Consider the following 19,705-nt stretch of genomic DNA (forward strand, 5'->3'; position numbering starts at 1 on the left):
AATGAACTGACAACCTACAGCACGAATCAAAGTCAAGTAACAGAAGATGAAATGTTATAAACAAAAGGGTAAACATTGCCCCTTTGAGGTCTAAGGCTGGATTAGAAAGGGAGAAGAAAAAACTTGTTATTTTAAATACATGGCACATGAAAAAAAGATGGTTCCTACTGCTGAAAGGACCCAAAGTATATTCAAAGTTCTAAGAACTTGAAATGCACTGGGTGTTTAAAAATTTGTTTGTTGTTGGATTTTTAAATCTGGATCTATTTATTTTCCTGTATTATTTCACTGTACTTATTATTTTATTTTACCGAATCTATTTTATTTTATTAGCTAAATTAAAAATCCCCCTTTCTTAAAAGTTTGCAAAGCTTGTGTATCTGTAGGCTTTCGTGGTCATGTGTATGTGAAGTGGTGAACCACAAGCACAAAATTTCAGAGCTGCAGAAAAGAGTCTGTACTTCAGTTCTGGGAGAAGGGAGAGAGTGGAGAGAGAACAGTAGCTACCAGTGCAGGCTGCGTTTAGGTTCCCATGTGCAAGAGACAACCAGGACCTGTCCCAAGGAGCAGAGCCAGGTGCAATGGCAAGGAGGTTCCTGCAAGCAAACCAGGAGGCAGCCAGTGCCTGAGAGGCAGCAGCAGCAGCATGGGGACATCCATAATGGCGGCACATTGTTGGGTTACAACTAAAACCTTGACTGAGAAAAAAAAAAAAGTATTCTTAAGGTATCTCCAATATATGAGAATGTAACTTCCAGTTTATACACTCCCTAGAATCTGAGAATGGATCCTCAGTGCCAATGAGACATCAGTCTCTTTCTTTATGTGTTGAATTAGCATCTTTTGGATGTTTCATTCATAAAGCACTTCATAATATTTGTATATTAAGCTGGAAGACAGTGCAAGACTGACTAATCTGAAACAGATTAAACTATTCCCCTCCTCAAAATACTAACACATACACACACACACATTCACACATATATGGATTTATATAATTGTACAGACACGTAAGATTTACGTGTCAAGCAGCTGGCTCCACCATCTCTCCCAAATAGCTGCCTCAAATTCAGTCTTGCTTGAACAAATTTTTAAAAATCATAGTGTCTTGGGCTGCAATGCAAGTCGTAACCAAAAGTATGTATTCTATTATCATCTGTATCTCTTCCAGGACCCATCCTCCCTCCAGGGGATCTTCTGTTAATGGGCCATTAAGGGTCACTGCATGACTGATAAAATTACATCATCCCATTGTGAGATGCTCCACCCAAGGGGAGGAGACAAGTATTCCTATCTGGACAAAAATCTGAGATTCAGAACACCAGGACAGCCAGTTTCCACTGGATATCCAGAGGAAAACCTGACCCATCTGCACCATCACTGGACCTTCAGAGGAAAACTACACTCTTCTACAGGATTGCTGCTTTCAACAGAACCCTATCTGTCACTCCAGGAGGACTTGACTGGACTGCTACCAATACCCTGACCGACCCAGTCAGGTTGTATTCTGACTCTGTCAGTGTTTTCTTTCTGGTTTTTTGCTTTTATGTACTACATTTTTATTGAATTTTCCTAGTAAAGAACTATTATTCCTATTTCCATATCTTTGCCTGAGAGTCCCTTAATTTCAAAATTATAGTAATTCAGAGGGAGGACGTTTACATTCTCCATTTCAAGGGAGGCTCCTGCCTTCCTTAGCAGACACCTGTCTTTCCAAACCAAGACACATAATAATAAAATAAGACAGCGTTGAGACAGCATGTAGAATATCAGGGATAAGGAGCACAATGTGCTACCAAAGCTGGGGGAGACAACCAACCCTTCTCTGTTGCTGGAGTGTGACCATCAGCGAGACAAATCCCTCTAAAATGAGTTCTGTTTTGCTGCTTCCGATGCCTGGGGAGTTGGCGTATCTCTACACTGCAACACAAACACACTTCAGGGAGTTTAGGAGCATGCACAGCTCACCAGAGCATCTGTTGTTAGTGAGAGGAAAGGCACCAGCACTGCACATGTCCCATGCAAATACAAGTGCAAGGAGGAGGAGAGATGGCAACACAGCAGAATTTAACAGCTTCGGACTACAACTGTGATTGTCCCTACCATGCACGGTGGATCACACGGAATCCCACTGCTTCCCCTACTTAGCGTTTTCCTAACATGGCCTTTTCTACCCTCTTGAATTTCTGCAGTTCAACAGCTAGTTCCCAGTATCTCAGATACAGCCACATAAGCTTTCCATTTTGACTCCTGGTTCTGTTCAGCACATTGCCACAGTAGTTATCATGTTTGAAAATATCTTTTAAGCCACTCTCCACATCTAAAGCCATAGCAACAGGATTAGTTGCTGCTTTAACTAGCAGATTTTTCTCTATTTCTAGTCTCTGACTTCTGGGTACAATAAGACTGCAGTAGATATCCTGTCTTTCCTTCAGTCCCTCTTCAAATTCTTTTAGTAAAATATTGGCTTTCTGTTGCCACTCTTCTTCCTTTGCCAGGCAACTCTGGTACAAGGTACCTTCTGCTCCAGACTGCAAAAGGACTTGTTTTTCTTGCTCCAGCTTCTCCTGCTCCTGTTCTAGGAGCTTCCTCTCTTCTACTAGTTTGCGGCTCTGGGACACGAGGGCTTCACGGTAACTCAGGGTCCTGTTGCGTTCCTTTTCCAGCTCCACCTCCAGGTGAGCAACAGCGCGACGGTTCTCCGTGATTATATCCCGGTATTTGCCTTCCAGGTCTTTTTGTAACGTTGACTCTTTTCTGTAGTACTCTTGTCTTTCTTTTTCTATTTCTTTTTGACACTCTCTGGTCCAGATCCACCCTATCAGAAATAAAAGAGACTCAGATGCAAGTACAACATGTAACAATGAGGGGTATGATTAATTAGCTGTGCCTGAAGTGAAGCTACTAAGTGGTAAAAAACTTTATTTCCTGCCCTTCCCAGTGATACTCACTTCTATTTACACGTCCCCACAAAATGTATTTCTGTGGTCCCTATTTCACAGTGAGTCACTTTAAATGATTGTGCTTTCTCTGAAATAAAATACCCCAATTCTTTTATTATCTATCCCTAGATAGTAGCTATCTAAGCACTACTTAGATTAGAGAAGGCAAATAAAGTCACAGAGAAAGAAACTGGAGGTTTCCGATGCAGATACTGTATGAAGAACTCTCTAGGCCCAGTAAATAAATACATCAGCAACATCCGGCGCTGTTACCTCTGGGCTCTCCAGCCCATCCTGTGTCCCTTTTTCTGGAGAGAGCTCAGTACATTGGAGCTTACAAGGCGGCCTGGGGCGCCCCCAGCCCGGGCCCGGCCCTGTCCCCGCCCTGCCCCGGGAGCCATACTCACGGAAGGCGGCCAGGCCCAGCATGGGGACCAGCAGGGCGTAATTCCAGCGGCTGCCGTCATCGCCGGGGCCGCGCCGGTTGGGCAGGATGTTCCAGTTGGGAGGGTCGTTTAAGTTATTCATGGAGGCACCTGCGATGCACAGAGGGGAGATGCGGCCTCAGCAGCGCGCCAAGGGCCCGGGGCCGGGGCCGCTCCCGCCGCCACCTTCTCCTCCCGCTGGGGGAGGAGAATTCCTCTCGGGAATTCCGCACGAGCCCCTCCAACGGCGGCCCCGACACTCGGCAGCCTGACCGCACCCTGAGCGGCAGATCCGGCCGCGACACACGGCGTGCCGGGCCCGTCCCCGCTCCCATTCCCGCTCTTATTCCCATTCCCGTTCCCGTCCCCGGGCCCCACAGCGGGACCCCCACGCACGAGCCCGGAGCGCGCGAGCCCCGCGCTGCCACTCACCTGCCGGCCCCGCCCCCCGGGCCGGCCCATCGGCCGCGAGAAATAGGAGGGGACAACAGAAGGACTCGCCCGAGCCTGGAGCGGGGCCGGGTGTCCGTCCCCGCCCCTGAAGGGCACTTTTTTATTCTGTTAACGCCAAAGCAGCCGTGAGCGCTTCTGAATCCCGCCGTCTGCAGCTGCCGAGTCTGCTGGCTGTCCTAGAGAGACACTTTTTCCTTCACCCTTCTGCCCAAGTCTTATGTCTACGAAATGGTCTTTCCCGCAACTTCAAAAAACGATGATCCTGGCCTGTTTGTTACGCAGAATTTCAGGCGCTGTCAGAGAGACAAAGAAGCTGAATCCGACAGTATCGGAGAACTACATAGTTCAATATTTCACCAAGGAAAAATAATGTCAGTAACGCAATTCTAGTTGTTTGTGTTTTGTTTTTGTTTACGCTCAAAACAGGAGCTGTTTAGGAATCGGGAATCACGCAGCTCTCGTGTGGGATGGCCCCAGGGGACACCCCTCGCGGCGCTGTTGGTCTGTCCCGCCGGGCCCCGCGCCTGCGCCCTACGCCGCGCCCGCTCTCCCCCCCTCTCCCCCCCAGTCTGCGGTGCGCGATGGCGGCGGCGGCGGCGCGGGGGCTGGCGAAGCGCTGGCTGCGCCCGGCCGCGGCTTCCCGGGCGGTGAGTCCCTGTCCCGGCTCTTGTCCCCGTTCTTGCTCCTGCCCTTGTCCCTGTCCTTTTCCCTGTCCTTTTCCCTGTCCTTGCTCTTGTTTTTGCCCCGCTTTCCCGCCGGCGGCGGCCCGGCTCCGCCGTCTCCTCCGTGACCTTGACCCAGCCGGTGATCTCCCCACCCCCGGCAGGTTCCGTTCTTGCAGTGCTGTTTTGGAGCGGCATCGGCTTCGCAACTCGTGTCCCGGGGGCAGGTTCCCGGGAGTGGGTGTCTGCGGGCACGGCTGGGCCGCGCCTCCGGCTCGGGCAGCGGGCGGCGTAGCCTGAGGCCCTCAGCGGGGTTTTGAGGGAGCTAGCGGGAATGGGATGTGCCGGGAAAGGCCCTGGGGGAGCCTGGCAGGAGCGGCCCGAGCACCGCGACAGAAAGCTCGCCGCAGACTCATTCTGTATCAGCAATAACTCGCACAGGAAGAGCAGGGAAGTGATTGTGCTCCCGTACTCGGCCCTGCTGAGGCCACACGGCGAGGGCTGTGTTCAGTTCTGGGCTTCTCACTTCTCACTTCACGAAGGACATTGGAACGAGTCCGGAGAAGGGACACGAAGCTGGTGAAGGGTCTGAGTCCTGTGAGGAGCGGCTGAGGGAGCTGGGGGTGTTTAGCCTGGCGAAAAGAAGATTTAGGGGGAAGTTTATCACTCTAGAGCTGCCTGAGGAGAGGTTGTAGCACGATGGGGTCAGTCTCTTCTCCCACGCAGCTGGTGACAGGAAGAGTGGAAATGGCCTCAGGCTGTACCAGGGGATGTTCAGCTTGGACATCAGGAAGAACTTTTTCACAGCAAGGGTGATTAGACATTGGAACGGGCTGCCCAGGGAGAAGGTGGAGTTACCATTCCTGGAAGCGTTCAAGGAAAAGCTCGATGTGACATTTAGTGCCATGGTCTAGTTGACACGGTGGTGTTTGATCATTGGTTGGGCTCGATGGTCTTAGAGGCCTTTTCCAGCCCAAGGCATTCTGTGATTCTGGACCTGTGTGGGAAGCCAGTGTATATCTGAGTGCTTGAACCTGGCTGGTGGTTGTGCCCAGAAAGGGCTGCTGAGGGGTCTGGCAGGTTTGTGTTAGGGGGCTGTAGATTGTATGTGAAGGCTTGTTCTTCTCCGTGGTGAGGTGGGAGTTTGCAGTTTCTTCCCACTGATCTCATCCTGCATGCCCATAATGAGCTTGGGATTACAAAAGTGGGCTGTAGTTGTACTTGTGTTACACAACAAGTGCAGAAAAGATGACTACAAAAACAGGGAAAGGCTTAAAGAGTGTCTTCGTATTTTAAATGGCAGTGAGCTGGCCCTGATTGGACCTTTAGTTTCAAAAGGGCCACAGTCTTCCTGGTGGCGTAACAGTTCAGGATTACTGCAATCAGTGTTTCCTTCAGACTTAGTGTGACATCTTTTTGTGCACTTTGGTTTGAGTCAAAGCCTGGTAAGACAGCAGTGTGGAACAGGGAGGGAGTAGCTGCCTGAGGGAGGGTACTGGTAGAATTCCTTATGAATAGGTGTGAGGTCTCATTCCAAGAGGACTGCAGAAGCCAGAAATGTGCTAGCAAGTGTAATGACACAGTAGATCTGCTGTTATGCAAGAAGATAATTTGAGGAAACTGATATGAGAAATGATAAAACTAGGTTGAGGAAAGTGTGCTGGAATTCGCTTCAAAGGTGAGGGAAGAGGTGGAGATTTGGGGAGGGAAGATCTGCTTGTCAGCATATTGTAGGGTGGTGGGACCATGAATGCAAATGCTGCAGATACCAATCCAGTGCATTTTAGGTTATATCTCAAATAGGGAAGTGATGATGTCACTGGACAGGTCAGTGACGTGGCTTTGTGTTGCTGTTCTCAGCAGTCACACGTGCTGAGTTAGGCTGACTTTTTGAACTGTGCGAAGAAGGAATAACAGGTTCTGATACATTGGAGAGGCAGAGTCTAACATTCTGATTGTTTTAATCTATCAGAGCAAGGGCTGCATACTGAGTAGTGGGTGTGGTGTTTGTTGGTTTGGTTTTGAACAAGTCGGGGAGTGACATTGCAGAAGGGTAAAACTTGCATCCTTGTGCTAAGTTTATGTATTAATGAATGGTTCTAAATTGGTCACTAATTTCATAAAGAATAAGAATCTGTGATTTTGGAAGCAATGCTCAGCTGGAAGAGCATTCCCTACAACCTTTTTTAATTTTCAGTATTGTGACCACTGAAATAATTCAAATTCCCACAATTACTTGACAGGAGAGTAATTTTCCATTACTTCTGTGGCTCCCACAAAAGCTTAATCTTTGTTTAATTATGAAAAAACTGCAAGAATACTTCAGCATTAATTGCAGACATGTTCTTCTGTTGGTGCAGCCTCAGACAGGTCTGAGGGGCTGGTCAGTGTTGGTGAAGTCAGTAAGGGATAGTCTGGGACACCCTGTTGACTACAGGCTATTCTTTCATCAGTCAACCTTTTTTGATTGTATGGCATGATCATAGGAAAGCCAGAGCTTCAGTGCAGATAGCTCTATAGTATATTAATACTTTTGTGTATGTGCTACCAGTGATGAGTGAAGGTTTGTTATAAATGTAGGGTAGCTGAGAGTGCCATGAGTCTGCCCTGTGGAAACATTTGTTCCGTAACAGTTTTCCTGGTTTCTTTGCGCAGTGGCCAGCGGCGTGCCAGGCTCCTGCACGGAACTTACACTTCACAGTCTACGGAAAGAAAAACGCCTCCACCAAGGTGTCTGACTCGGTATGGCTGTACTTTGTATATTGTGGTTCAGTAATGCACTTAATGCTTGACAGACTTGAAACTTTGAGGCTTTCAGTGGAGCTTTTTGTTCAAGTACTTTATGACACTGAGTTGCTGAAATACCTGGCTCTTTTTAATGACAGCTTCCAATCAAGAGACTGTAACAGATGCAACAATTGCTGCAAAAGTCTGTTGAGAATATTATAATGATCCAGCTTGTGTTTTTATGAAACTTGTTTGACTTATCTTGAACTATTTGTGATGATAACACAGTGCTTTATTTTTCCAGATTTCCACACAATACCCAGTAGTGGACCATGAGTTTGATGCAGTTGTTGTGGGAGCAGGAGGAGCAGGTCTGCGGGCTGCCTTTGGTTTGTCAGAAGCTGGATTTAACACAGCCTGTGTTACCAAGCTGTTCCCCACCCGCTCTCATACTGTTGCTGCACAGGTGAGAAATGAGGCAGAGCAAATGTTTAAAAAAATGCCTGCTGTCAGAAAGCAGATATGGATGTAGAATAATCATAGAATGGTTTGGGTTGGAAGGAACCTTAGAGGTTACTCAGTTCCAATGCCCCTGCCGTGGCCAAGGATTCCACCCGTTAGATTAGATTGCTCAGGAGACCCCATCCAACCTGACCTTGAACACTTCTAGGAATGGGGCACTTGCATCTTGTTTCAAGGCCATGCTTCTTTTTATAAATACTGCATATTTAGTTGAAACTTTTTGGAGGGTAGTATATCGTAGAATCAAACTTAATCATGATCATTAAGCTTAGGAAAGGCCTCTAATATCCTAAAAGTCTAGCCATTAACCTATCACTGCCAAACTTTATATTAAGTAACAGGTACATTTCATTTTGCTTCCAAGCTAATGATGACCTTGCAAGACACTTTTTAAAATCTCACTTCTGGTTGTTCATAAAATCCTTATTTGCCCTTATACTTTCATTTCATTATGCTACCTCTTTTTTCTTCCCCATTTCTAAGCATTATCAAAATGCAGTGCTGCTTCTCTGCCTGCAGTGTTAGTGTTATTCACTGTGTTACACAAAAAAGCAGGACAAGCCATTGTGAAACTGAGGAGTTGCACAGGTTTTTCACAGCCACATTAAATTTGACTTGACTTTCTTTCAGATTTATAACTGGTATGTGATTTTTAGTAGAAATGAGGTAAACCTACTAAAGCTGTACTTGAGTAATGTAATTCCAGGAAAATGGATCTTTATTTTCAGGGAGGGATCAATGCTGCTCTGGGGAACATGGAGGATGATAACTGGAGGTGGCATTTCTATGACACAGTGAAGGGCTCGGACTGGCTGGGTGACCAGGATGCCATCCACTACATGACTGAGCAAGCCCCAGCTGCGGTGATAGAGGTGAGACTCGTGGGATTTGGTGTCAGCTGTAGTTATAAATAACACAGGCTAACTTCCAAGGAGATCTTAAAATAACTCGTATTGTGATGCGCAAGAGTTTCTGATGCTTGTATTTGGGATCAACAGCTGGAAAATTACGGGATGCCGTTCAGCAGAACTGAGGAAGGAAAAATCTATCAGCGTGCGTTTGGTGGACAGAGTCTTCAGTTTGGAAAAGGAGGACAGGCCCACAGGTGCTGTTGTGTTGCAGACAGGACTGGACATTCACTCTTACATACTCTGTATGGCAGGGTAAGCAGTTGTGAAGTAAACTTAGTTTGGGTTTTTGTGTTTGCATTTACTAATTTTTTTTTCCTTTCCCCACCCAGAGTTTGAAAAAAAAAAAAAACAACCAGACAAACATGTAGCTGTTCACATATGAATGAGTAATCCAGGGGAATGGCTTATAGCAGTTCTGGGTTATCTTTCTTCCTGAGGCAATGTTGAAGGATAAAGACAGTGGATGCTAATTAGTGTACACTGTCAGCTTTGTGGTCTGGAGTAGTTCTGCACTGTTAGTACTTAAGTGGCTGTTAACTAGACCCAAAGAGAATTTATGTAAGCATTGCCCCAAAAGCCCCTTTTTCCAAAAATTTGACACAGTAGCATTGGGGAACTCTGAAAAGAGGTACAAGCCAGCATTATTTTTCACTCATCTTCAAACTGGGAGCAGGGGGAAACAAGGTGTAAATGAATTAAGGGCTACTGTGCAGTTCTGAGCTTGTTCTATGGCAAGTAAATGACTGGTGTTCCAGCATGTTGGCCTATTAATTCTACAAACTGTAATTGGAGGAAGCGCTGGCTGTTTGAAAATGGTAGTGAGCTGCTTGAAACCAGACCTCCAAGTGCCTGTTAGCTACTGTTTTTTATTTACTTGGTAGCCAGCTAATTGCCTCCTCCAGCTTCACACTGTGTGTGCTGCTGCAATACAAATTCTCGGTGCTGCCAAACACTGCTCTGATCCTTGAGGGCATGAAAGAATGTTTGACTCAGTGCCTGCTGCTCCTGCTGGTTTGTTTGGCTCCTGGAGGTGTTTCTCATTTCTCTGGGAGAGCTGAAGTGCAGCGTGCTTGTACATGTATGGAGCACTGCAGCTGGCTAACGTGTTGCCAAATGTAGAGTGAAATGACAAGTCCTGCTGCCCTGGCTCATGACTGCTCAGAATTAAGTGCTTTTGCTGCTACTTGTATCTTTTAAAGATAGAATAGATTAATTAGCAAAGTCTTCAATAAATAGTTATGAGGAAACAGTCTTCCCTGAGAATTGGTAGGGATGTTTTTTATCCTGATACAGTCCATGTGCATTGACAGTTTTGAAGAGAGGTTACTTCAGTAAGAGTTCCTTTTCTAATTTTCCTCCAGTCTCTACGATATGATACAAGCTACTTTGTTGAATATTTTGCCTTGGACCTACTTATGGAGAACGGAGAATGCCGTGGTGTTATCGCCCTCTGCATTGAAGATGGAACCATACATCGTTTTAGAGCAAAGAACACGGTTATTGCCACTGGGTAATGTAACATCTGTGATGAAGGACCAAAACTTGGGCGTGTTACCAGCTGGAAGTTTGTGGGCTTGTACATGGGTTTAGATCCACAGTGTGGAGAAGACACTGACAGAAGATAATTTATAGGTTCATTCCCCCCACACTGAAAAGAATATAACTGAACTCAGTCATTCCCTCTGAAAGAAGGCACATGCTAATTTTGTGACCAGGTATAAATTTGGTGTGAGGTCTAACTTTGAATTCTAGAACAATGACATAAATTAAGAATATGTAAGAGTAACATAGATGATTCAGATGGTCTTTGATTTTGAGAACATGCTGTTTAAAACAGACATTGTTGCAGTGCTGCCAGTGTGTTTTTCTAGAGGAAACAGCTTTTGTCAAAACTCCAGAGATTCTATTTCATTAAGATATTGCCACTGTAATTCTAACTGTTCCAGGATAAAATTATCATATGAGTGTAACTAAACGTTACTTGGTTGCAAAGTTGGTATATGTTTTATTAGAATGCTGTTTGCATTAGTCTTTTGCTGCTTATGGCTCTCTCCTATCTACTTCAATATGAAAAATATTTATAAATGTATCTGTAAAAGATGCACTTATAAATAAATCTATAAAAGGTTGCCTACGTAATTTGTCTTTCTGACGTGTTTTTCATGCTTGTGTACTTTGAGGTACGTGGAATATGTATGTTGCTATTCTGAGAGTTTGTCCTGAAATTGGTCCAGTTGGCTGTTCTCATTAATGTTGGAGGCTAACCTAGATGTTTGCAGCATAATAATTCATATTTAATTCCTGGACAGCTAAGTTTATAAATCTAAGAGTATAAAATCAGGACCATATGGGCAATCTAAACCATTATTATATGCTATTTTCTACGAAACCAGTAGTGATAGTTCCAATGAAACTGAATGGTATGGATTGAGAGAACTTTCTGAAATAACCTTTTTTTTTTCTGGCAGAAAGGCTTCTGATATTAACCTAATGATCCTGCTTTGGAATTGGTTTTCTTTTTCTTCAACTTTCTGTCACCAGCCAATTTTCAAATATGGTTGAGCAAAACTAGGCCAAACCAGTTTTGTTTTCTTTTGGTTGAACTAGTACAGGAGATGTAAAACTTTCTTATTAACCCTTTCCACTGTTGTGCTAACAGCATAGTTTAGTGGTATGTTGTAGTGATGTATTAATTTTTCTTCCTGTTAATTCTGTTAACTTTTGTGTTCCGCAGTGGGTACGGCCGCACTTACTTCAGCTGCACATCTGCTCATACCAGTACTGGTGATGGCACTGCCATGGTCACACGAGCTGGGCTCCCCTGCCAGGACTTAGAATTTGTGCAGTTTCACCCTACAGGTACAGAATATGAAATAGTGCTTGCAACATTATTTTTAATGAGTTGAACAGATTTTTATGTTGTTCAGAAATGTCACAGAATCACACAATATGCTGAGTTTGAAGCAACCCATCAGGTTCATAGAGTTCAACTCCTGGCCCTGCACAGGACACCTCAAGAGCCCCACCATGTGCCTGAGAGCAGTGTCCAAACACTTCTTGAATTGTATCTGGCTTGATGCTGTAACCATCCTCCTGGGGAGCCTGTTCCAGTGCCCAACCACTCTTCTGGGTGAAGAACCTTTTTCTAATGTCAATCCTAAACCTCCCCTGACACAACTTCAGGCCATTCCCTTGGGTCACCATAGAGATCAGTGCCTGCCCCTCCTCTTCTCCTCACAAGGAGGCTGCAGAATGCAATGTCTCCCTTCAGTCTCTTCCAGGCTGAACAGACCAAGTGACCTCAGCTGCTTCTTATTCAACTTCCCCTCAAGGCCCTTCACCATCTTTCTTGCGCTCCTTTGGACACTCTCATTGTTCAATTCTTTCTCATATTGTGGCACCCAAACCAGCCCCCAGCACTGGAGGTGAGGCTGCCCCAGCTCAGAGCAGGACAATCCCCTCCCTGTCTCCACTGCTGGTGCTGTGCCTGATGCCCCCCCCCCAGGACATGTTTGTCCCTCCTGGCTGCCAGGGCACTGCTGGCTCATGTTCAACTTGCCAGTGACCAGGACCCCCAGGTAGGTCCCTTTCCATGGCTCTGCTTCCCAACATCTCCTTCCCCAGTGTGTCCATACATCCAGGGTTGCTCCATCCCAGGTGCAGAATCTGACATGTTCCCTTGTTGTACTTCATACAGTTGGTGGCCCAACCCTCTGAATTTATTGAAGTCTCTCTGCAGGGGCCTCCCTGTCTCTGAGGGAATCAAGAGCTTCTCCCAGTTCTGTACTGTCTGCAGCCTTGCTCAGCATCCCTTAAAATCCTGTGTCCAAGTCATTTATGAAGGGTTGAAGAGCACAGGACCTAAGACAAAGCCCTGGGGAGCCTCACTAGTGACAGGTCACCAGCATGATGTAACTTCAAGCATGATGTGCTCTTCTGCAGCATTTGAGTAGTTGTTGTTTGTAATGTTTGTTTAGACTTGTCTGCAGCTGTTGTTGAATATAAATTTGAGAGCAAGACATAATGTGAGAAAGGTCTCAGCTGTTCCAATTTAAAGAGCAATGTTTATTATTTTGAGGTGCTGTCCTTACAATACTAAGAGGTTTTACAAATTACAAGCTGGAACTACCTCTTAAACATATATTTCCATTGTCCTTAATATTTTAAGGGGTTTAATATTAGATACAAGAGCAATGGGATAGGTGCAAATGTTAGGGAATTATATATTAGCATCTTCAATGAAGTGGGGTAGTTGAAGTTAAGGTATGTATTTAGAACTATGGTTTTCTAGCACTTGATCAGTATCAAGTATCTAAACTGTGAATAACAATGACCACAAACCAGATGCTTCATTTTAACCCATGATGTGATTTTTTGTAAATGATTTGCATAATTTTACAATGGTATTGTTATGTCATAGAGACCCAGTGTTTCTTTGGCTTAGTTAAGGTTTTTCTAGTTACAGAAGCTTCACTTCTGTATGATAATTCTGTGTGATAATTCTGTAGCTTTTAAGATAATTATCAAGTGCATGGATTAGTTTGCATTTTTGTTTTGTGTGATGACCAGTGCTGCAGAATAACAGGTGGGCCTTCCTTTTCTAAAGGAAAAGGATACCAAGCTTTTATGTTCCACAGGATTTGAAGCCATCCTATACTGCTTCAGCACAGAAGAGGTAGCAAAAATGAACAAATGGACCTTGAGATAATCTATTTCTGGTTTATTAAAAATCTTAAAATAATTGCTGAAGGTCTACAAGGTCTTCATAAAATTCTCCTGATGTATTGATAGGTGCAGATCACTTCCAGTTTTAATATTTGAAATATACCGTTGGTGTTCCAAATCAACTTGCTTACCTTTCAGAAAGAGTGTTTGAAAGGAATAACAACACTTGAGGGACAGTTCCTAGAGGTACGATTAGGGTGGAATAAAATCTGCACCTCTGATTATTTTAAGAAGACCTTGTTTATTCAGTGTTCATTCTGATTGTGAACCTGTGTGGAGAAATCTCCTTTGATGGTGTTTTTGTTCTTGCACAGGTATCTATGGGGCTGGCTGCCTTATCACAGAAGGATGTCGTGGAGAGGGAGGTATTCTGATCAACAGTCAAGGTGAAAGATTCATGGAGAGATATGCACCTGTTGCCAAGGATCTGGCTTCCAGGGATGTAGTGTCTCGTTCTATGACCATAGAAATCCGTGAAGGAAGGTTAGTAAATGCTTTTAACAAAGCTGCACAGTGAACACTTAATCAGACTTGACTGTGAAATGCAATAGTTAATTTGATAAGCACGTGGTAGTTCATGAGAGTGAGCCTTAATGACCATTAAGCTGATCTCTGTGTGTAAGGCAGAAATCTTTCTTGTTAATTCCTAATGATACTGACAGAGAACAGATGATATTAAGAGTCTCCTGTTTGAAGTGTGTCTAGAGACAGTTGCTCAAACAAGTTTAATGTATATACTCTTACTACAAACAAAATAATTTGGTGCTCTGTTCTCTTGACTAATTATCAAGTTCTATATATTTCTGCAGAGATATAATAGTTGAAAGTCTTAAATAATGTGAATTACTGGGAAAAGAAAGCTGGGAGTTGGAAAATGTCCTCAGTTCATCCAAGTGCCACAGTCTTATTAAATATGCTAGATATTAATTTTTGTCAGATAACATTTGAAAACGAAGCTATTTATTTTCACAAATGAAACAAACTGGATTACAAATGCTACTAGTGTTTGTAAATTCCTGTTATGTATTCCAGTATTGCTTTTTTTTGCTAGGGGTTGTGGTCCTGAAAAAGACCATGTGTACTTGCAGTTGCACCACTTGCCACCACAGCAGCTGGCAACCCGTCTCCCAGGGATTTCCGAAACAGCCATGATATTCGCTGGAGTTGATGTCACTAAGGAGCCTATCCCTGTCCTGCCTACTGTGCATTATAATATGGGAGGCATTCCTACTAACTACAAAGGACAGGTGAGGAGCACATGGCACTTTCAGGCTGTATTTTCGTCATCATACTGGGAAATTACTTTCCAAATACAAAAGCATTAAGAATGTTTTTCATAAATGTAAGGACAATTAATACAATTTTTAATAATAATGATGTCAGAGTACTTAACACACTGGTTCTTTTTGGGTTTTAAAAATAACTTGATAACCATGTTCTAGTCCATCTGGAGTTGGGAGTTCCAAGGAACATCTAAAATGAAGTTACTCTCAGGTCTGACAACAATTCTCTGTGAATTGAGCTGAGGATAATATAACTGAACATAGATCGAAGTAGGGCTCTATTGCATTCTGTAACATGAGTTAACGTGTGTTATTCTTCTGTAGCTCATGTAATCTAGCTGGAAATCAATGTGATAGTGTCAGTGGAATTCTTCTCTTTGTGTACTTGTTAAATTTCAGTGTAAAATTTTGCCTTAGAAGCATGTGCAGATCGCACTTTATTCCTGTGCATTTCTGACTTGCTGCAGAATTGTGGTGAAAAAGAACTAAATATGCACTCTTCATAAACATATATAAGGAAATCTTGGGGTGTAGTCCTGTCTGTATTTACATACAGATGTAAATGTGTGTATTTGCATACATTTCTGTGTGCCCTTTAGGACTAAGATAATTCTGTGTTTAGAGTTGGAAGGACCTTTGGGTTGCTGTGTTCCATCCTTACACGCACTCATGGCCTTCTCAAATCATAGGTTTGCACTGTTCCAGAGTGTTTTAAAAAGCTGGATATTAATGGGGGTGTGTGCCATGTCAGGTGCTCACACACGTGAATGGGGAGGATAAGGTGGTGCCAGGGTTATACGCCTGCGGGGAAGCGGCCTCTGCGTCCGTCCATGGAGCAAACCGACTTGGAGCAAACTCCCTGCTGGATTTGGTGGTCTTTGGTCGTGCTTGTGCCCTGACTATTGCAAATACATGCAAGCCTGGTAAGTATCACTTTTCTAGGGACATTTGCCTTTATGATGTAATTTCTGCCCAACCAAGAGTTGTTGCTACATGATTCAGATTTAGAATGATAGTCATAGGATCTTGTTAGAAAAGGAAAGAATCAGTGTTTATGCTTTTCGTAGGTGTTCTTTGCCAGGCAAATATTCTTACATTACTGTTTGCTTTGTAATCGATCCTTTTAAAACTAGAATTGGGCCAGTGCTATTGGCAAGAGCAGTTAGGATTTTTGACAAATTAACACAGAATATTGAATGTGAAGACTGTATTCTCTATCATCTTCTACATCAAAATGTAATCTGTCTTACACTTGGCACTTCTGTATTCTGTATAGTAGAATTTGCTGCCACCTTGCTCATTGATTTTATAAGAAGGACTGACATGCAAGTGGTCAGAGAGAGATACTATGTATTGTAATAATTCATTCACTGGATTCTCACTGCTTAATCTTATATATTTTTAAATAATCTGGTTCAGCAACAGTTGTTGACCTGAGAAAATAAAGAAGCCAGCCCTCTCTTCCAACTCCCAACAAAATACTGGAAGTGGAAGTTACATTGCCAGAGCAGCTGGAGTCCATTAGTCATCTGTTTTCCTAGTGCTTAATGTCCAAACTGCACCAACTACAGAGACAGATGATTCCTCATGCAATCAGCCTAGATCTTTTGGTGCCTGTTTGATCTGGCTTTGTGCAAACATTTTTTTGAATCTTTCTGTGGCTCTTTAGAGTTAGAAATTGTAGAAAGGGGTTTATTAATCTGAATGCAAAGCTACATGTGAGATGAGCTGTGCTGGTAAGATGCTGCGTTTGCTTTGTTGCCCAGTAACATGTGGCTTCCAGTGTTAGAGGCAAGGTGCAGAGCTCATGTCTAACTGCCAGGCTTGTTGGCTGGTCCTGGTCCCTTACACATCCAACAAAAGGTGGGAGGTTTGGGAGTGAGGAGACAAGGAAAGCATAGCAGAAACTGGTAAGGACCACAGGCTTATCCCGTAGTTCAGAAGAATTTTCATCAACTACTGCTTCGAAGGAATGAATAGCAGAATTTTGCCAAACCTATAAAAACTTTATTAATAATTATAGGAAACAATGGGGTTCATATTCCACTGAGAACTTTAAATATATGGATAGAATTGGTGGGACTTCAGGAAAGTGACACTTAGTGTGCACCTCAGAGGAAGAAAACAGATTTATGTTTTACTCAAATCTGATTTTTAGTGATTGATAATCTCTGAAACTGCCAGAAACCAAACCCAAGCCTGACTACCAAACTTACTGAAATTTTCTTATTAGGAGAGCCAATTCCCCCCATTAAACCAAATGCTGGTGAAGAGTCAGTTGCTAATCTGGACAAGTTAAGGTTTGCTAATGGAAGCATCAGGACTTCAGAACTGCGACTGAACATGCAGAAGGTGAGCCCAGGGAAGCTCTCAGGGACAGGGCGAGACAAGCTGCAAGCAGCTGTGGGGTTTGGCAGCTTGGCAAAGTGCACTTTAGGATTTGCCATGCAGGAGTAAAAAGTGCGTGAGAAGATTATGTGTGCAGCAAAGGTTGGATCACTTTTGTTAATTCCTTCTTCCCTTCATGGTCATTCCCTGGTGTAGTTTACCTGGTGTATCATAGAGAGGGGGTTCAGTTCTTTGGGGTGAATGGAAGAATGTGGGGTTTTTCAGGCTGCAGACAAGTTTGAACTCAGAACAGTCTGTATCAAGCTCTTCTGAAGCTAAGGAAGTTACATGCTTTCATATGCAGCATATCAGACTGATTTTGTTTTTGTTTTGTGTTGCAGGCAATGCAGAACCATGCTGCTGTATTTCGTACTGGTCCTGTACTCCAAGAAGGCTGTGAGAAGCTTAGCCAACTTTATGGTGATCTGGCTCATCTAAAGACTTTTGATAGAGGTAATTTGATAGCAAAGAACACACCTTGTCTAGAGTACTTTGTGAACAGTGTTGTGGTTTTTTTTTGTTTGTTTGTTTGTTTGTTTGTTTGTTTTTCTGAAAACCTAACATGTCTCTTGAATCTTTGGCTGAAGATTTTGACCATTTTGAATCTTTCAAAATATTTTGTAGAGCCCTACTTACTAAACATGGTGATTAGGTAAAATACTTGACATTAGCAGTCATTTTCTGGTTGAAAAATCTTTCAAAGAAGCAGAGACAGAAATTGGATTTAAATGTGTAAGGTACAAACTGCCCTCAGAACATGATGTGAGGTTACCCAGATACTAAGATGAATGATGAACTTTGTCAGAGTTTTCTGAAAAGGCCAGGGAGTTGCAGAGAGGTAGCAAAACTATCCATAGGCTGAACACTCAGCTTTCATTCTCCGGCTGAGCAGATCACAATGCAGACAGATACTGCCATGTCTTGTGGTATATCTTGAGACAACTTGGTTATTTAAGTGCAACTGATGATGTACCTTTAGTTCACTCACATGTATTTCTCTTGTTTGTAGACCATCTTCCATAGTATTTTAATATTTTACCAGGTATTGTGTGGAACACTGACTTGGTGGAGACCCTTGAACTGCAGAACCTGATGCTTTGTGCTCTGCAAACCATTTATGGTGCTGAGGCTCGCAAAGAGTCCAGGGGTGCCCATGCCAGAGAGGATTATAAGGTATAAATACTTTCTGTGACCTTAATGTAGGATTGAATCTCCTTGTTAAGTGTCCTCAGGTGGATTATTTTCAAGTTGTAATGTCTTCAGTGTTAGGATTAGTGTAATATTTGTTTGAGATTTGTTCTGCTCTATCTCTTCTTATTTGTTATTTATAAAAGGACCAATACATGGAACACTGGGAATGATCTTGAGAAAAGTTGTTCCATGTGCGCATTTGAGTGATTAGAGATCTCTAAACCAGGACTATAGTAATAATATCATGGATGCTTAAACAGGACCTAAAGATGCATAAACAGCATAATTGTCCTATGCAAGGAAAATTACCTTAGAGCCCTTGTTAAGCCTGAGCATTTGAAATTGGACACGGGCAGTGTTAAGAGAGAACATGCTGGGTTACAGGTTTAACTGAAATGCGCTAATCTCGTGGTTGCAAAGTGATTTGCAGATACAACATCTGGTCTGTACTGATCTCCTTTTCTCCCTAGTTACGGGTGGATGAGTATGACTACTCTAAGCCACTCCAAGGCCAACAGCAGAAGCCATTTGAGGAGCACTGGAGAAAGCACACCCTGTCATACGTGGATATCCCAACTGGGAAGGTACTTGGAGCTTGGTGCTTGAGGATCTTTTTTGCTGTTAACAGCTGTTCTCATAAACAGCCTTGGAAATTGTGATAATCCTGCACTGTTGGGGAGTGACTTTGCTGTTTGAACTGGAATTGTGTTTCCCCTTGTGTCAGGCTAGTTCAGAAGCTTTTTTCTTATTGGTGACAAAACCTGTTATTGGGTGTTTAGCAGAACAGCTTTATGGTATTTCAAAGATAGAACTGAATTCTGACCCTATAAAAATCTTAGCTGTTGAGGTTTTTTGTATCTTATTCTCTGAATCCTGTTGTCCTGAAGTTCTTTGTTCCCTTCTACTTTAGGTTACCTTGAAGTACAGACCAGTGATCGACAGAACTTTGAATGAGCAAGACTGCCAGACCGTCCCGCCGGCGATCCGCTCGTACTAGCAGCTTTCCTCTCACCTGAAGCCCTCTCCCAGAGGGGCCAGTGTACATAAGCATAGCACAAGCAAACCAAAGTAGTGTTGGCACTTAGCAATGAATGGAAAATGCTGACAAAACTTTTCTCCAGCTTGTATTCTGCTGTGGCTTACTGTACATTTATTAAAAGTGGAATGCAGAACAGCTTATGTTGTTTCACCCATCTGTCAGAAGGGACAACAAAAACACAAAATGTGTCTAAATAAAGTCATTGCAAGTCTTGTATTTGTTTGAATATGCTGGTCTGTATATAATTACAATGCTCTTATTGTGAATGTATGGTTATTTCCATATTTTAAGAGAAAGAAATATGCTCAGTGACAGGACAAGGGGCAGTGGGCACAAACTGAAGCACAGGAACTTCCATCTAAATATGAGGAAGATGATCTTTACTTTGAGAGTGGTGCAGCACTGGAACAGGCTGCCTAAAAAGGCTGTGGAAACTC

General features: G+C 43.5%; 2 protein-coding genes across 3 annotated transcripts; one reads left to right on the forward strand and one right to left on the reverse strand.

The window, feature by feature from the left end:
- Positions 1-6: 6 nt before the first annotated feature.
- CCDC127 (coiled-coil domain containing 127) lies at positions 7-3,831 on the reverse strand. Of its 2 annotated transcripts, none has more exons than XM_083885619.1 (3): positions 3,800-3,831; positions 3,350-3,478; positions 7-2,818 (listed from the first exon to the last, which is right to left on the reverse strand). In XM_083885619.1, the coding sequence occupies exons 2-3, from the start codon at positions 3,468-3,470 to the stop codon at positions 2,145-2,147; spliced, it is 795 nt and encodes a 264-aa protein (XP_083741745.1). In that variant the 5' UTR covers positions 3,471-3,478; positions 3,800-3,831; the 3' UTR covers positions 7-2,144. The 2 variants fall into 2 exon arrangements, with proteins under 2 accessions (XP_083741745.1, XP_083741746.1); XM_083885620.1 differs by lacking the exon at positions 3,800-3,831 and adding an exon at positions 3,764-3,780.
- A 562-nt stretch (positions 3,832-4,393) lies between these two features.
- SDHA (succinate dehydrogenase complex flavoprotein subunit A) lies at positions 4,394-19,484 on the forward strand. The gene is made up of 15 exons (XM_083885621.1): positions 4,394-4,467; positions 7,138-7,224; positions 7,514-7,675; positions 8,460-8,603; positions 8,730-8,894; positions 10,004-10,152; positions 11,377-11,501; positions 13,682-13,850; positions 14,419-14,614; positions 15,402-15,573; positions 16,884-17,002; positions 17,380-17,491; positions 18,081-18,211; positions 18,700-18,813; positions 19,140-19,484. The coding sequence occupies exons 1-15, from the start codon at positions 4,402-4,404 to the stop codon at positions 19,224-19,226; spliced, it is 1,998 nt and encodes a 665-aa protein (XP_083741747.1). The 5' UTR covers positions 4,394-4,401; the 3' UTR covers positions 19,227-19,484.
- Positions 19,485-19,705: the final 221 nt, after the last annotated feature.

Source organism: Zosterops lateralis (genome assembly GCF_965231275.1).
Source record: "Zosterops lateralis genome assembly, contig: HAP1_HAP1_SCAFFOLD_207, whole genome shotgun sequence".
Lineage (NCBI taxonomy): Eukaryota > Metazoa > Chordata > Aves > Passeriformes > Zosteropidae > Zosterops > Zosterops lateralis.